The 15,800-nt window shown below is 48.9% G+C and overlaps 1 protein-coding gene across 4 annotated transcripts in view; it reads left to right on the top strand.

Annotated features, from left to right (window-relative positions):
- LOC126984154 (uncharacterized) overlaps window positions 1-15,800 on the top strand; it is a 101,976-nt gene that overhangs the window by 77,657 nt on the left and 8,519 nt on the right. For 3 of the 4 annotated variants that reach the window (XM_050837547.1, XM_050837545.1, XM_050837546.1), the window contains exons 5-9: window positions 9,557-9,703; window positions 10,089-10,239; window positions 13,148-13,231; window positions 14,870-15,016; window positions 15,351-15,557. In XM_050837547.1, coding sequence (XP_050693504.1) covers window positions 9,557-9,703; window positions 10,089-10,239; window positions 13,148-13,231; window positions 14,870-15,016; window positions 15,351-15,557 — 736 coding nt within the window. The remainder of the gene's footprint in view (window positions 1-9,556; window positions 9,704-10,088; window positions 10,240-13,147; window positions 13,232-14,869; window positions 15,017-15,350; window positions 15,558-15,800) is intronic. The other variant, XM_050837548.1, reaches the window with a different exon arrangement.

Raw genomic sequence — 15,800 nt, 5'->3', positions numbered from 1 at the left:
AATATGGAGTTTTTATGGAAGAATCTTTTTATACATACATGAATAGCACTCATTTTCTCCAACTACCTGTCCTTAAAGTCCAACAAATGCCCCCCCCCCAAAAAAAAAAATAGTATAGTTTTCTTATGCCATCTTACGTATCTTGCTTTAGGCCTACTCTTCTATACGTGCTCAGGGCTTACTACAATACATAAGTGTCACGACGGAACGTTACACCCTTCACCTGTTTCATTACACTGACATTACTTTCCCCTCTCTCTCTCCCTCTCCCCTCGTCCCTCCGGCCCCTCATCACCATAGAAGGCTGAAGGACGTGCGTGTGTGTCCTAATGTTTGTCGTTTGTCCTTCTGGCTGTCTGGCCGAGTCACGCTCCAACATCAGGCTAAATTAAGACCCGTATATAATTGAACTATTAATCAGTTGCCTTAAGGGTCACAGTCGTATGCCACGCTATTCCCTGCTGCTGATTAGAGGTGGGTGGGTGTGGGTGGCTGTGGGTGGCTGTGGCGTGACTGGCGAAGAGGGTTAGGGTGGAAGAGAAAGGAAGAGTGATATGTATAGGAGCGAGAGTGGAAGAGGAAGGGAGAGTGATTTGCATAGGAGTGAGAGTGGAAGAGAAAAATAAAAGGAAGGTTTGATGTGTAATAGGAAGGAAAAAAATGGCGATATAGGAAGGAAGAAAGATTCGATGTGGAGGAAGAAGAGATGATTGGAAGAAAAGGCAAGTGACATTGGTAGGTATTCGTGGGAGGGAAAGGGGAGAAAAAAACAACAACATGGAGGAAGGTGTGATAGGATAGAAAAGAAATAGAAAGTAGAATGGACGGGTGAGTGTTGAAGGGAAGGGAAGGGAAAGCATGAAGGCCTGACATGGGTAGCAGAGGGAAGGGTATAAGGGAAGGCAGCGGACGGGAGGGTGTTGAAGGGAAGGGAAGGTAAGCATGAAGGGAAGGAGTGGAAGGGAAGGCAGCGGACGGGTGGGTGTTGAAGGGAAGGGAAGGGAAGGAGTGGAAGGGAAGGCAGCGGACGGGTGGGTGTTGAAGGGAAGGGAAGGTAAGCATGAAGGGAAGGAGTGGAAGGGAAGGCAGCGGACGGGTGGGTGTTGAAGGGAAGGGAAGGGAAGGAAAAGCAGGAAGGCGTGGTACAGGTAGCGGAAGGCAGGAGTGTAAGGGAAGGCAGTGGACGGGTGGGTGTGTCTGGTGCGTCGTGCAGTGAATGATGGCGGAGTGGAGACTGTCGGCGGCAAGGGTGGCGAGGAGGAGCACTTATGGGGGACACAACACATGCTTCTTGAAGGGTTACACAGCGGCGCGGGAGGCATGACACTGACAGGTACCGTGGCGCCATGATCCTTCATCGCCCTCGCCGTAACACGAGAGGCCAGAGCTAAACACTACACGCAAAACGACTGCTTGTAGGAGGAAAAGGGAGGGCTAAAAATCACTCGAAAGTCCTTATAATTTATGACCCCGTGAGCTTCCTGCCTGCACGCAACCTGCCACCAGAACGCAAGGAGCGCTGTGTCGGGGGAAGGGGGGGCATGGTCGTTGAGGGGGGTTGAGAGGTACTTTTACATCTGGCAGCGTCGTGGAGTCGTGGAGGTCGTCTTGGGGTGTATAGCTTTGCCGGCGCAGCGAAGCATAGCAGTATCTAGTATTTTATTGTGCCATGAGGAAGGTAATTTGAAGTTAGGGCAGCGGAGAACCTCGGGACCTTGCCAGTGGCGTGTAGGCAAGGAAGGGTTACCGGGGAGAGCTTGTTCCTTGGTTCCTTCGTGCGCGGACAGCCAGGTGAGGACAGGTAAGGTGGCACAGGTGAGGGCAGGTGCCGGGCGTGCCTCACTTGGTTCAGTTGACTTTAGGAATTTCGTGTTATCCGTCGTCGAATGTGTGTGCATGTGTGTGTGTGCGTGGGGGGGGGGGGCTCGTTTTTTCTTCTTCTGAGATCATCATCCTCTGCTCCCTGTTGTGTTTCTTTGGTCATTGCTTTCTTTAGTCTTGAGTTAACCCTCGAAAAAAAAAAAACACTCCTTTCCCGTTTGTGTTTGTGCCCACCAACAGAAAACACACACACACACACACACACACACACACACACACACACACACACACACACACACTAAGCAACACTCGTACGTACGCCCTCCACGACTCGTTTGATTATGAGTTCGTGACCTTCTTCGGGGTCTCATCATCCGTGACAAGTGGTTAGGCTCCCATCACGCGGCGCCCCTCACGCTCCCCGACATGTTTGGGCTCCTAAAGGGTTGAGATTAGATGGGTTGAATTAGGAGGGTTGAGTTAAGGAAGGTTGAGTTTAGGAGGGTTGAGTTTGGGAGCACATAAACTCAACCTAAACTCAATCGACAAAGAGGGTTGAGTTTAGGACATAAACTTAACTTAAACTCATCCCTCCTAAACTCAATTCACAATGAGGGTTGAGTTTAGGAGGACATAAACTCAACCTAAACACAATCCACAAAGAGGGTTGAGTTTAGGAGCACATAAACTCAACCTAGACTCATCCCTCCCAAACTCAGTCCACATAGAAAGTTGTGTTTTGCTTCCTCGAGACGGCGCCACAGACCTAATAACGATGACACACCCTCCATGACGTCCTCTGTGATTGATCCCGCAGAGTGAAGCATTCGTTTATTTATCAGCTTGTAACTTGTTCCTGTGCAGCGGTTTTACATTTACTTTCTCCACAACGTGAAAATCCACATAGATATTTCATGACGTGTCAGTTATTGTTTACAGTTTCTTATAATGCAGGTGCCGTGTGAAACGTATATCTAACTTGTTCGTGTGGCAGAGGTTTTAACGTTTTTTCTGCTCTATAACATGAAAATCCACGTAGATATTTCATGACATCTCAATTATTGTTACACTACAGTTTCTTATAATGCAGGTGCCGTGTGAAACGTGTATATAACTTGTTAGTGTGGCAGAGGTTTTAACGTTTTCCTGCTCTATAACATGAAAATCCACGTAGATATTTCATGACATCTCAATTATTGTTACACTACAGTTTCTTATAATGCAGGTGCCGTGTGAAACGTGTATATAACTTGTTAGTGTGGCAGAGGTTTAACGTTTTTCTGCTCTATAACATGAAAATCCACGTAGATATTTCATGGTGTCTCAATTATCGTTCCACTACAGTTTCTTTTGATGGAGGTGCTGTGTGAAACGTGTATATAACTTGTTCGTGTGGCAGAGGTTTTAACGTTTTCCTGCTCTACAACATGAAAATCCACGTAGATATTTCATGGTGTCTCAATTATCGTCCCACTACAGTTTCTTTTAATCCAAGTGCCATGTAAAGCGTGTATATAACTTGTTCGTGTGTGCAGAGCTTTAACGTTTTCCTGCGCTACAACATGAAAATCCACGTAGATATTTATAGTTTCAGTTGTTACGGTTTCTTGCAATGTAGGTGGCAGATAAAACGAAAGGTGTATATCCTCAGTGCAGGTGTTCAGACACTATAATAAAGTTCTACACAGGCATGTTTGGAAGGAGTATTTAACCTTGCAGACACGTGTAACTCATTAGCAAAGGTTAGCACGAGTGTTGCTAAGAAAATTTACGATCACCTGTGCGTGTTGTATCAGGTGAGTGAGAGGGAAGAGCGGTGTTGGGGAGGGGGAGTTGGGGACCCCCGCGGTGGTGTGGGAGGGGAAGAGGGAATTGATATGGAGAAAGGAAAGAAGATGAAGGGTAGAGAAGAATAGAACCTAACCTAACCTAACCTAATTAAAAGGAAGAGAAGGAGAGGGAAAGGAGAGGAGGAGGAGGCCATGGACAGGAGAATGAAAAGGGGAAGGGAAAATTAACATGGAGAGGGGAAAGAAAATGAGAGGTAGAGAAGAATAGTTAAAATGAAGGGAAGGGAGGGGACGAGAAAAGGGTAGCTCAGGTGTGAAGGAAGGGTAAGGAAGGGAGAAACCTCTGATGAGTAAATGAAAGTGAAGGGAAGAAGGAGAAGTTAACGGGTAGAGAAGGGCATATGTGGTAAGGGAAGGGAGGGGAAGAGAGATACGAGCAGGTGAGAGATGAGAAGGGAAGGGAAGGGCAGGGAAGACAGGACAAGGAGTGGAATGGGGAAAGAGATGGGAAATAAAGTGGAGAGAGGAAGGAAAGAATGGAGGAGTGGAGAAGAGCATATGAGGGAAGGGAAGAGAGAATGATAATGTCTGGCCGAGATAATTAAAATGGGAAATGAGAAAGTAAAGTGGAGAGAGAAAGGATGAGGTGAGGGGTAGAAGCGGGCGGGGGAGGGAAGGGCGAGTGTGGGTTGGTCGCTTACACAGACTCCGGGTCAAATTCATAAACATTTCGGAGGCCAAGAACACATTTGACAAGGCTTTCTTGGGTGTTTTGGGCATTTCTCTCCCCTCCCTTCCTCCCTCCATCCCTCCCTTCCACAGCCCTCTCCGTTCTTCCCTACAGATCCCTCCCTTCCATCACACCTCTCTCTCTCCCTTCAAACCTTTTCCTCCCTCTTCTCTCCCCCCTCCAGCCCCCTTCCTTCCTTTCACAGCCCCCTCCGTTCCTCCCTACAGATCCCTCCCTTCCATCACACCTCTCTCTCTCCCTTCAAACCTTTTCCTCCCTCTTCTCTCCCCCCTCCAGCCCCCTCCGTTCTTCCTTACAGATTCCTCCTCCCCCCTCTCTTTACCCCTCCCTTCAGCCCCCCTCCCCCCCTCCCGCCACTACAGGTATGCAGGTGTGGGTGTCGTCAGGTGAGTCCCGTCCTGTAATCCCGCGTCAGGAGTGTCCGTGATAGCAAGATTTACGACCAGGTGCGAGACATTCCGAAGGTGTCGTGAGAGAGAGAGAGAGAGAGAGAGAGAGAGAGAGAGAGTTTTGTTTTAATTATGCGGCGGTTCGTTCATCATCACCTGTGCTTTTTCGTTCTCGTTGCCGCAAACTCTCTGCCCTTTGAGGTGTGTGTGTGTGTGTGTGTGTGTGTGTGTGTGTGTGTTCAGTATGCAGTTGTAATAGTCACTTTTTGTATCATTTTCTCCCCTTCGTATTTACTGCTTTTTTTTTTTTTTCTTCCAGGTAGCAAAAAAAAAAAAAAAAAGATCAGAAAGTACACGAGAATAATTACGAATCATTTTTTCCTTCTGTTATGCGATTTTTTTTCCCTCTCATCAGATTTTTCCTTTTCTCTCGCCTCTGTGTGCACCTTCTCTCCCTCTTCAATTTTTCCTTCCCTTACCTGAGTTTCCCTCCCATCTCCTCCCTTTCTCTCACCTCTGTACACATTCTCTCCCTCTTCAATATTTCTATCCCTTACCTGATTTTCCCTCCCATCTCTCTTTCTCTCACCTCTTCTGTGCATCTTCTCTCCCTCTTCAATTTTTCCTTCCCTTACCTGATTTTCCCTCCCATCTCTCTTTCTCTCACCTCTCCTGTGCATCTTCTCTCCCTCTTCAAGTTTTCCTTCCCTTACCTGAGTTTCCCTCCCATCTCTCTTTCTCTCACCTCTCCTGTGCATCTTCTCTCCCTCTTCAATTTTTCCTTCCCTTACCTGATTTTCCCTCCCATCTCCTCCTCCCTTTTCTATTACCTCTCGTCTCTCCACCTTCTCTCCCTCTTCTTCAAATTTTCCTTCCCATGCGTGATTTTCCCTCCCATCTTCTTCCTTTCTTTCTCTCTGCGGTCCTCCTCCTCCTCCTCCTCCTCCTCCACCTTCTCCTTTCCTTCGTGTGTCAATCCATCCTTCACCTTTAACCCTCCTTCAGCGTCTTTGTATCTCCGCATGAACCTCCTTCGTATCCACTCCTTCATCTTCCTCCTCCTCATCCCTCATGCACTTTCATCAACTCTCCTCTCCTATTTTCCCTCTCCCCTCCCCTCCTCCTCTTCGCTGCTTTCTTTCCGTTCTTTCTTTCTCTCTAGTTTTCCCACGCACACTTTCCTTTTCTTTCTTTTTTTTTTCGTTCTCTCCTATTGTAAATCTAAGTTCTTCATCCTCCTTCTTCCACTTTACTTTTGCATTTCACTCCAGAGAGTTTCATTGTTTCCCCTCCTTTCCCCTCCTACGCCTTCACAGTGGCATACCATCACCCCCACCTCCACATCCCGCCCTGACACCCCTTCCCTTTCCATGCCTACACCCACCCCACATGCCTCCTCCTCCTCTTCCTCCTCCTCCTCGATCCTCAGCTCTCAATATCTTCCCCATGGTCTTCTCTCTCTCTCCTCTCACCTCCTCCTCTCTCTCTCTCTCTCTCTCTCTCTCTCTCTCTCTCTCTCTCTCTCTCTCTCTCTCTCTCTCTCTCTCTCTCTCTCTCTCTCTCTCTCTTTCTCTCTCTCACCAGCATCCCATCTCTGTTACTCTCTAAAGCATATCTCCACGTACATTCTTTTTTATTTCCTACATCCCTACCTCCTCTTCTCTCCTCTCCTCTCCTTTTCTCTCCTCTCCTAACTCTCCCTTCCTAAACATCACTCCTCTATCACATTCTTCATCTTTTCTCTTCCACTTTTCACCCCCTACATCCCTTCTTCATTTACTTCTCACTCTTCATTCTTCCCATTTTTTAGAGTGCCTGAGCCTGCATAACCGTTGTATCTGCAGTCTTTTTTTTTTCTTTGGTGCGATTAGTATTTGTATGCTTTAAGTTGCAAAATTTCCCACAGACTTCTTTTTCCGTGTGTTTGGTCCCGTGGAGGAAATAGTTAAGAGATGAAGATAGGAAATGCTCTTGCTTCGTTCGGTCATTAGCTTTTTTTTATTTTAACTTTTCACGAACTAATAAAGAAGTATAAAATAAAAAGTATAGGATGTAGAGAATATTACTGTAAAGATGGATAGAAAGGGGGGATAAAGACGCGGATAGAGGCTCAATCAGGTAAAGAAGTAAAGAAAAAGGTAAAGACAGGTAAATGGACGGTAGAAAGAAAGGAAAGTAAAAAAGAAATGTCAACAGAAGCGACGGAAAGGGAGTAAGAAAGTTGACCTCTCTTTTAGTCACTCTTCAAATCTATATTTTTTAGCGGCAGCGTTTAGTGGACTTTTTCTCAGTAGTTTTTGCCCTTGAGCTGCTTCCTGTACTGTAAAAAAAAAAAAGATAGAATGAATAATATCAAATACCACTCCACCAGACCATCGACCCGACTAGATCGAAACCCGGCAACAAGGAGGAGGTACGTTCTCACCTGACGTGGAGCCTGGCGAAGGTGTGTGGCGCTGCGTGGGTGGACGGAGGCGCGGAGGGAGGGAGAGGGAAGGCTGGGAGGTGGAAGAGAGAGAGAGAGGGGTGGGGGTAGCCGCCGCATGTGCCGGGAAGGGGCTAAAATAGAGGTGAAATGTGTGATGGTCTGCAGCACGCCACGCACATTCCCCTTGATACTAACGTGAGCCACACAGCGCCGTGACGAGTGCACCACTAACATGACCCTCTGACCTTTCCTTGGCTGCATATTAACATTCTTACGTGTGTGTGTGTTCTGGGCGTGACCTTTGCTGCTGCACTGAGTCTTGATGGGCACTTGTACGGCCCTATAGTGTCTGCCTGAAGGAGGAATGGTGATGGCCAGGGGATGGTGGTGATGGTGGCTCATGGTAGCTGTGGTGGTGGTGGTGGTGGTGGTGATGGTTCTCGCTTCCTTCCATGTCCCCTCCGCCTGCATCCTTCTTTGTTACATGAGGTAGAGTAACAAGGTGTGTCTGCAACATGTTAGTTGAGTGATCAGCTGAGTCGCCTGCGTCACGGTGGCAACTCCATGGGGGCGCCAGAAGCAACACTAATGATGAGTTGTGCAGGAAAAGCCTTGAATTTGTTATTCACTTTGTTTTCGGCTAAACTCATCATTAATAGTTATGGAATTCGTGTCTGGTCCATTAAAGTCTCGGGGGTGTAGATAGTGACGGACGAGGGGCGGTGCGACTCATGTGTTGTGTTGGTGCGCCGCGAGCCGCTTATAAATATACTTCCCCTGCCACCCCACTCCTCCGCGGACGTGTGTACATACGTGTTTTAGTTTTGAGGTGCAAGCTGCTCATCCCCGTTGTTTCAGTTTGTTTTGCTGCAGTTCTGTTTAAAATGATAAGTATGTAATGTTGAATTAATGTGTACAGTTGAAATTTGCTGCATAAGGAGTGAAGTGTTGAAGATACCGCGCCAGAGCGGCGGTCAGTCAGTGTGGTGGGCAGGCCGCGTCCCCTGGCACCAGTGCTCTCCCTTTACCGCTTCTCTTGGCCTCCGTCCAGGCACGATGGCTTTTCTCAGCTGTCTTTTCTGACACGTTTTCTATTTTTGACCGTCGAGAGGTGTTGATACAATCCATTGTTGCCGTTCAAGTATATTTCGTCGAAAGTGGCCCATGATCGGTACTCCGCCAGCATCAGTGTGGTGGGTGGCGCCGCTGCTCCCTGGAGTAGACGCTGCACTGGCACGGCGGCGACACCTGTTCCTGGGAGCTGCTCTGCGTTGTGTCGTGAAACAACAGAAACCTGACAGACAAACACCCTTGTCTGGACGTCATGGTTGTCAGTGCACCACAAAGCCAACTGTTTACTTTAGCGAAGCGTTTGCCTGAACTCGTCAAGATTGCCGACCTTGAGTTACCGCCCGAGTCTCTTCCTTTGAACGTGTTTGTTGTAGTGCTTCAGCGTGCCTGCCTGACTGTCCCTGTGAACACCCAATGGACCGCAGCCACCCCCGCAGTGCCGCACCCCACTCCTTTGTCTCCCGCCCCTCCCGCACCGCCCCCACCACGCCCTCCGGCCCTGTCACGCTTGTATTGTTATTCACGCCGCTCACACCAGTACCGCGCTATACTAATTTAGGCACAATCTAAATTTATCAGAGACTTCATCTTTACCTCACCGTCCCAGCCCTGGCACCCCCGACGCCCCCGACACCTCCCCCCCGCCCCCTAGCACTCGCCCCCCGCAAGTCCATTCTACCTGGCACCTAACCACCGCCACCACCTGCTGATGCCGCCCCTCCCCTTCTCCGCCCCTAGCTTGTTACGTCACCTGCACCTGCACTTCATTATAATCCCTCAGGTGTTTTCTAGGTAAGAGAAACCCTCACCTCTTGACGGCCGCCTCCAACACGCACTTCCCCTCAAAATAATAATCAAAGACCTACTAAAAAAATAGAATTCGGTGTTTGAGGAAGTATCTGTTTCCACTCCCATTCTTTCTTTCCCTTCTTACGCCCTTACCGCCCCGTAGTGCTAAAAAGTGCCGCCGTGTGTCGCGGAAGAATACATAATCTTGGTGAGATCGGAGTGCCAAGGACGGGGAAAACTTCGCGGCCTGGGTGAGGAGGGAGGTAGTGAGGCCCGAGGAAGGAAGGGAAGATGTGCTGTGTGATGTGTCGGCAATCGGAGGCGCCCTATGTAAGTGTCCTGCCGAGAGAGAGAGAGAGAGAGAGAGAGAGAGAGAGAGAGAGAGAGAGAGAGAGAGAGAGAGAGAGAGAGAGAGAGAGAGAGAGAGAGAGAACACACACACACACACACACACACACACACACACACACACACACACACACACACACAGCCCTCACTCCCCCGCCGCCTCCCTCAGATAGCCTCCCTGCGGCCGGTGGTGTCCCCGCGCGGGCTGGAGCCGGAGCCGTGCTGGGAGGAGAGTGAGTTCGTGCAGTCGTGCCTTCAAGCCCACAACTTGTACCGTGCCCGCCACTCCTCCGCGCCCCTCACCCTCTCCAACAAGGTGGGTGCTGGCGTCTGCGTGTGCTGGTGTCCTTGTGTCCCTGCTAACGTCGGCCGTGTGCATGCAATAAAGACATGTAAAAGTTGTTTAGTGTTCTGGATAAACGAGGAGGGTTACTGTAGCAGGCTGAATCTGGCGGGAATCAACGCTAGCTCCTTATGCCCTTAAATATAAACACGTAAAGTAGGAACAGTGGGCACGAGTTAGACAGGTAAACATATGAGGCAAGCATTTGGTGTTGATCAATGTTCAGGTGTGTGACAGGTGTATGTTTGCTGCGTCACGTGGCCAGGTATCCAGACTTGACGGTGCCAGGAGTATGCGGAGATGTGTAGGGGTAGGGCAGTGTACCGCCGCCATACTGAATGTGTCTCTTCCCCTTCAGCTGTGCGGCATGGCCCAGGAATGGGTGAACCACCTGGCCCACACCGGCACCCTCAGGCACCGCGGCGACCCAGAGCTTGGCGAGAATCTCTTCTGCAGGAACACGGCGCTCATCCTGCGGGGCCGCACCTCCGTCATGCCCGACATCACAGGTCAGTTCCTCGCCGCCGCGCCGCCAGACGGAGGTGCAGTGCTCGGGGTTATTTATGCTCAAAGGAGTGCGAGAATGATGCGCGTCTTGGCACGATGAGCCACTGACACCGACACCTCCACCGATGGTCACGCATCTTGGCTCAGATACTCCCACAGTCGGATTTAGTGGCTCATATTTTCTGTCGCCTTAAAATAGTCGGTCTTCACTTTATGCCGCTCGTTTTTCTGTGCAGTGTTTTTGCGTAAAATATTTCTTGTTCATTTGTTGTTCTCGGTCACCCGAGACGTTGATTACAGCAGTTCGTTCCTTCGTTGCAGCTCGGCCCCAGCCAGTCTGTCATTAGCTGTTTGTACAACATTATTCACGGGCAGCGTCGCGGCGTGAAGTGTTCCAACCCTGAGTGTCAAGGCGATCGTCAAACACAGCCAAAACACTGTCTTTGTTTTCTTCTTAAAGGAGACAGAATAATGTACTGGTGCTTGACACGCATGTTAAAAGATAACATTTATTATCACCGATAATTGTACGTCTTGTAAATATCTTTGGTGCATTATTGTGCTCCCTAAACACAGAGTCGTACCTTCGTTGCTCCAATTTTGTATTTGCAATCGTTATCTCGGACATAAAACTGTGGAAATTATTGGTTAATTCATGTAGACACCGCTGTTCATTCGCCTGTAAAGATTTTTTTCTTCACTTTCATCTTTCCTCCACTTGTCTTTTTTTTTTTTGCCTTCTTCAGGTCATTTTCAAGGGAGAAGCGACAACGTTTTCATAAACCAATATCAGTGTGAACATACAATCACAGACCTCGCGAGTCCAAGGTGGCTGTGGGAAGCTGAGACTCCGGGACCAAGCCAGCTCTCAGTCTTTCTCTGATGTTCTGGTGTCTAATACATCCCACACTAAGGCTCAGCACTCAGTGCTTGATCCTCTCCGAGGCCTCATGAAGTCTTCCAAACATCCTTGCCTCACTCTGTAGCCGACATTCCCCCTTCCGCCCATCCCTGACTCTACATCCCATTACCCTCACCTTCCCCCCTCCACGTTCGGCAAGTAGAGTAACTAAGCCTTTGTGGCCTCGCCCTAAGCCCTCCCCGACGCCCATAACTTCAGCAAAGTAGCCGGAGTGGCCCCCTATCACAGCCCTAAGAGGCCACGGCCCACACACCACTACCAGCTACAGCGTTGCTGATAAGAGTATGTATCCTGGGAGTGGGCGAGTGAATGAAGGGTGATCAGCTCGAATATATAGTAACAGTAGCATTGAGCGGGAACAGAGCGCAGACTCCCAGCTGTGTCCCCCCAACATAAACTTCACCAGTGGGCCATCACGGCGCCTCGTAAACTCATACATACCCCGGCTCCTTCATATTTAACACTGCAAGGTATTTCTCCGGGATGACTGTGGACCAAATGCCTCCCGGTGACCAGCCCTGACGGCACTCCTCTTCCCGTTTGCCCCTCAGCACCTCGGCTTCCAGGCCCACTGTGACGTTCCTTCCGCCAAGCAACATAAACGAGTGTTCTCTTCCTCCTCACGCTCAAGCCGGTTCGTATCAGTGATTGGGGCGTGATTTTTTGATGTCCGTCATGTTGGTCTTAATAAACGTTTTGATGGAAGAAAAGATGAATTTTAAGGATCTCAGGATCGATTAACAGAATCCAGCACCTTTGATGAGATTATACTGATATATGTTCCGTTTCCTATCAATCAGAGGGCATAAATACTATATATTGAGGCAGCCGTGAGTATACATAATCAGGAGAGTGAGTGTGGATGCTGCCTGATGATCCCGCTGAGCACGCGTCGCCGGCCTGTCCACGAGAGGACCTGGAGGATTCGTCCCCTTTAGTGGGGCCGCCAAGCGGGGCTCGCCGGCCGCCAGGTGGGCCGCGCCTCGCCCTCCAGGCCAGGCCGGGGGAAGAAGGAAACACGCGTCTTAGATGTTTCTTGAGCTCGTCTTCTGAATGCATGCCGTCCTTCGGGAAATGTAAGATAACCTCCACGGCGAGCACTGAGTGAGGAGGGAGGAGGGAGACGTCCTTCCCACACGAGGCTGCAGGGAACGAGCTAGCGTACGGCCTCTGCACCGTCGGGAGGCACAGCTGACGCTTTTACCTTGATCAACACACCGGCGCTGCTCCATAATTGGGCCAGGCGTTTGCATGACACTGAAATTTGTTGGATTACGGCATGTCACTTTCGCTCAGGCTGGGATTGTATGAGGAGCGGGTGCGGGGAGTGATTGGGCGCCTTGTCTGTCGGAACAGCTCTCCTCTGCAACATGCGGCTCTATTTCTGATCCCTTGTGGCGGTGTTGGTAGCGCTGCGAGGGGGAGGGTCTTGCTTGCCGCCGCCCTCTCCTGCCACGCCTCAACCTCCTCCTTCCCTCCTCCTCCTCCTCCTCCTCCTTTACCCCATTCCTTTACTACGTCAGGGCAAGGCTGTTTCCACCCCACCCACCACCACCCACAAAAAAATCATCTCGCCCCCTCCTTCCCCCCACACACAGAAACTAGATGACGGAAAGTTGGAAAGGGCGACACACTCATTTCAATTCACTCACATTATCGAGGTTTGTTTACGTTCGGCAAGTACATATGGGTTTATTTATTTATGCATTTATTTATTTTACCATTCCTCTCGTGCTAGACTGAAATATTCCACCCCACGAGCAAATGAGAAAAATAAAAAAAAGATAAATGTAAGGAAAAAATGAAAAGAAGGGAAATTATCGTAAGGAAAATAATTATGCTCGTCTCTTAACCTTCAGGAAATACGATTCTAGATATGAGATGGAGGAGGTTGTCGAAGAGAGAGAGAGAGAGAGAGAGAGAGAGAGAGAGAGAGAGAGAGAGAGAGAGAGAGAGAGTCACGTAACACTCTTTTTTTTCCTTCGCAGGGGAGGAAGTGGCCGCCTATTGGTACAGCAGCGTCCGGCAGTACAGATTCAATAGGCCGTCCAACAAACTACAGGCCAGTCAGGGTGAGAGAGAGAGAGCCCCCCCCCGCCCCCACCCTCCCCCCAATGACCTTCCCTTCCTCTCCCCTTCACTTTCGCTTTTACCTTCCTGCTCCTTTCTCGTGTTCCTTTCTTTATCTTACCAATGTCCCTCTTCACATCCTCTTTATCCCCTCCATCTTTTTCACCTTCGCTTTTCTCCTTCATCCCTCTTCCTCTCTTTACATCATCTTTCTCCTCTCCATTTTTTTCACTTCGCTCTTCTTCTTCTTCATCCCCTTTCCCCTCTTCACATCATCTTTCTTCCCTCCATCATTATCACTTTCGCTCTTCTTCATTTATTTCCCCTAATCTTACCTTCATTTTCCTTATATTCCTGCTCCTCACCCTTCTTTATCTTACTTATGCCCCTCTTCACATTATCTCTCTCCCCTCCATCTTCACTATTCATCTTTTTTTTTTCATTCTCGCTCTTTCTCGTCTCACATTTTTTTCCCTTACCCTTCTTCTCTTATGCCTCTCCTCACATTATCTCTCTCTCCCTCCATCTTCACTATCCATCTTTTTTTTTTCTATTTCACTCTTGGTCTTTCTCATCTCGTTTTTCCCCTAATCTCACCTTTTCTTTCCTTATCGTCATGCTCCTTCTTTCTTTTCCTTTCTTTATCTCACTTCTCTTCCTCACATCATCTTTCTCCCTTCCATCTTTACTGTCCATCTTTTTCTTCATTTCACTCTTGCTCTTCATCATCTCGTATCTTCTCTAAATCTCACTTCCTCTCTCCTTATTATTTTTTTTAAGCAAAGGAGTCAGTTCAAGGGCATAAAAAAAAGGAAACAAATGTGAAAAAAAAGCCCGCTACTTACTCTTCATCCTCTTCTTCATCTTCTTTCTTTCACTTATATCCCTTCCTCACCTTCCTTCTCTCCTCCCTTCTGTACTTCACTCTATCCTGCCTTATCTCACTCCTGCTTATCCTCATCTCTCCTTACCTCATCCTTTTCCACCGCTCCTCACTCTCCGTCTCTCCTTCCTTCATGTACCTCCTCACCTCACCTTTATCCCTTCCTCCTTTCTCTCTCTATCATTCCAGAACTCTCTCCCGCCTCCCCTTATTTCCCTGTCTCTCTATTTCTCCATCCTTCCCTCTCTCCGCATCCTTTGTTTTGCATCCTTATGTCACCTCTTCCTCCCTCCTCCCCTCGTATGTTTCTTTTCTCTCGCCATTCTTCTTTCTCCAACTTTATCTCTTCCATCTCACCGTATTTCACTCACGCCCTTCTTCCTTTCATCCATCCATATTTGCTCTGTCGCCTCCATTTCCTTCCTTTTATAGTTGCATCCGAGCTTACCTTTCCTAACGTGACTCTCTCTACCTGCCGCTCCACCCTCACTTTCTTCCCTTATGCAGAGAACGTTTGTATTATTTTCACTTTCACTCCCGTCTTTGTTTGTGTTTTCACTTTCATTTCGACCTCTATTATTCATATTTCCTTGAGTGTGAAAATGACTGGAACTTTCTTAACGTATGAATTAAAGTACATGAAATATATATAGTTTTTTTTCTGCTTTTGTGTGACATCTAGTTTAAATGCATATATATATTTTTCCATGCAAATTTTTGTTGGCATGCTGCACCATGTGACCTCAACTTTGACCAGTGTTGCCAGCTCTCCCCCACTCACCGAGGTCCTCCCGCGCAGGCCCGTTCACGCAGATGGTGTGGCAGAGCAGCCGCGAGTTCGGGGTGGGCAAGGCGAGGAGCAGGTCGGGCAAGGTCATCGTGGTGGCACACTACTCCCCGCCAGGTGTGTGTGTGTGTGTGTGTGTGTGTGTGTGAGAGAGAGAGAGAGAGAGAGAGAGAGAGAGAGAGAGAGAGAGAGAGAGAGAGAGAGAGAGAGAGAGAGAGAGAGAGAGAGAGAGAGAGAGAGAGAGAGAGAGAGAGAGATACGAAAAAATCTGAACCACATGCTTGAGATAGATAGATAGATAGATAGACAGATAGTTAGAGAGAAAATAATAATCGGAACCACATGATTGAGATAGATAGATAGACAGAAAGATAGAGAGAAAAAATAGTCGGAACCACATAATTGATTAACAGCACAACAACAGGTCCCCCACGTGTCCTCCCTCCCTCAGGTAACATAGAAAACGACTTCAAGGAAAACGTGCACCCGCTCAACACGCGCGCCCTGGCCGCCGAGATCCTGGGGCGGCCTCCTCCCGCGGCCGTGATGGAGGGCGCGGACGGGCCGGCGGTGGAGCGGGTGATGCGCGTGCTGGCCGCCCAACCCCCGCGGCTCACGGGACGCAACGCCACCAAGGTCATCGCCGCCCATCTCCTCGGTGAGCGGCGGAGGTCATCCCACCCAAGAGAACTTGCCGCGGGGTTAAGACTCGTGTTATAAAACCTTTCTTCTCCCAAGCAAACATATTTGACGTGGCTTTCGATGAGTTGTGGGCATTTCCAGGGAGTTTTTTTTTAGCCTGGTGGTAGTCTGACCCTTCTTCTGTACCATGAACCTAAAAAAACATTCATTAGAACCCGACTGATCTCCATTTTGGCCTTTGGAAATAGTTGATGTGAGT

This window comes from Eriocheir sinensis, chromosome 56 (assembly GCF_024679095.1).
Source record: "Eriocheir sinensis breed Jianghai 21 chromosome 56, ASM2467909v1, whole genome shotgun sequence".
Lineage (NCBI taxonomy): Eukaryota > Metazoa > Arthropoda > Malacostraca > Decapoda > Varunidae > Eriocheir > Eriocheir sinensis.
This window is presented reverse-complemented; position numbering and strand designations above follow the sequence as displayed.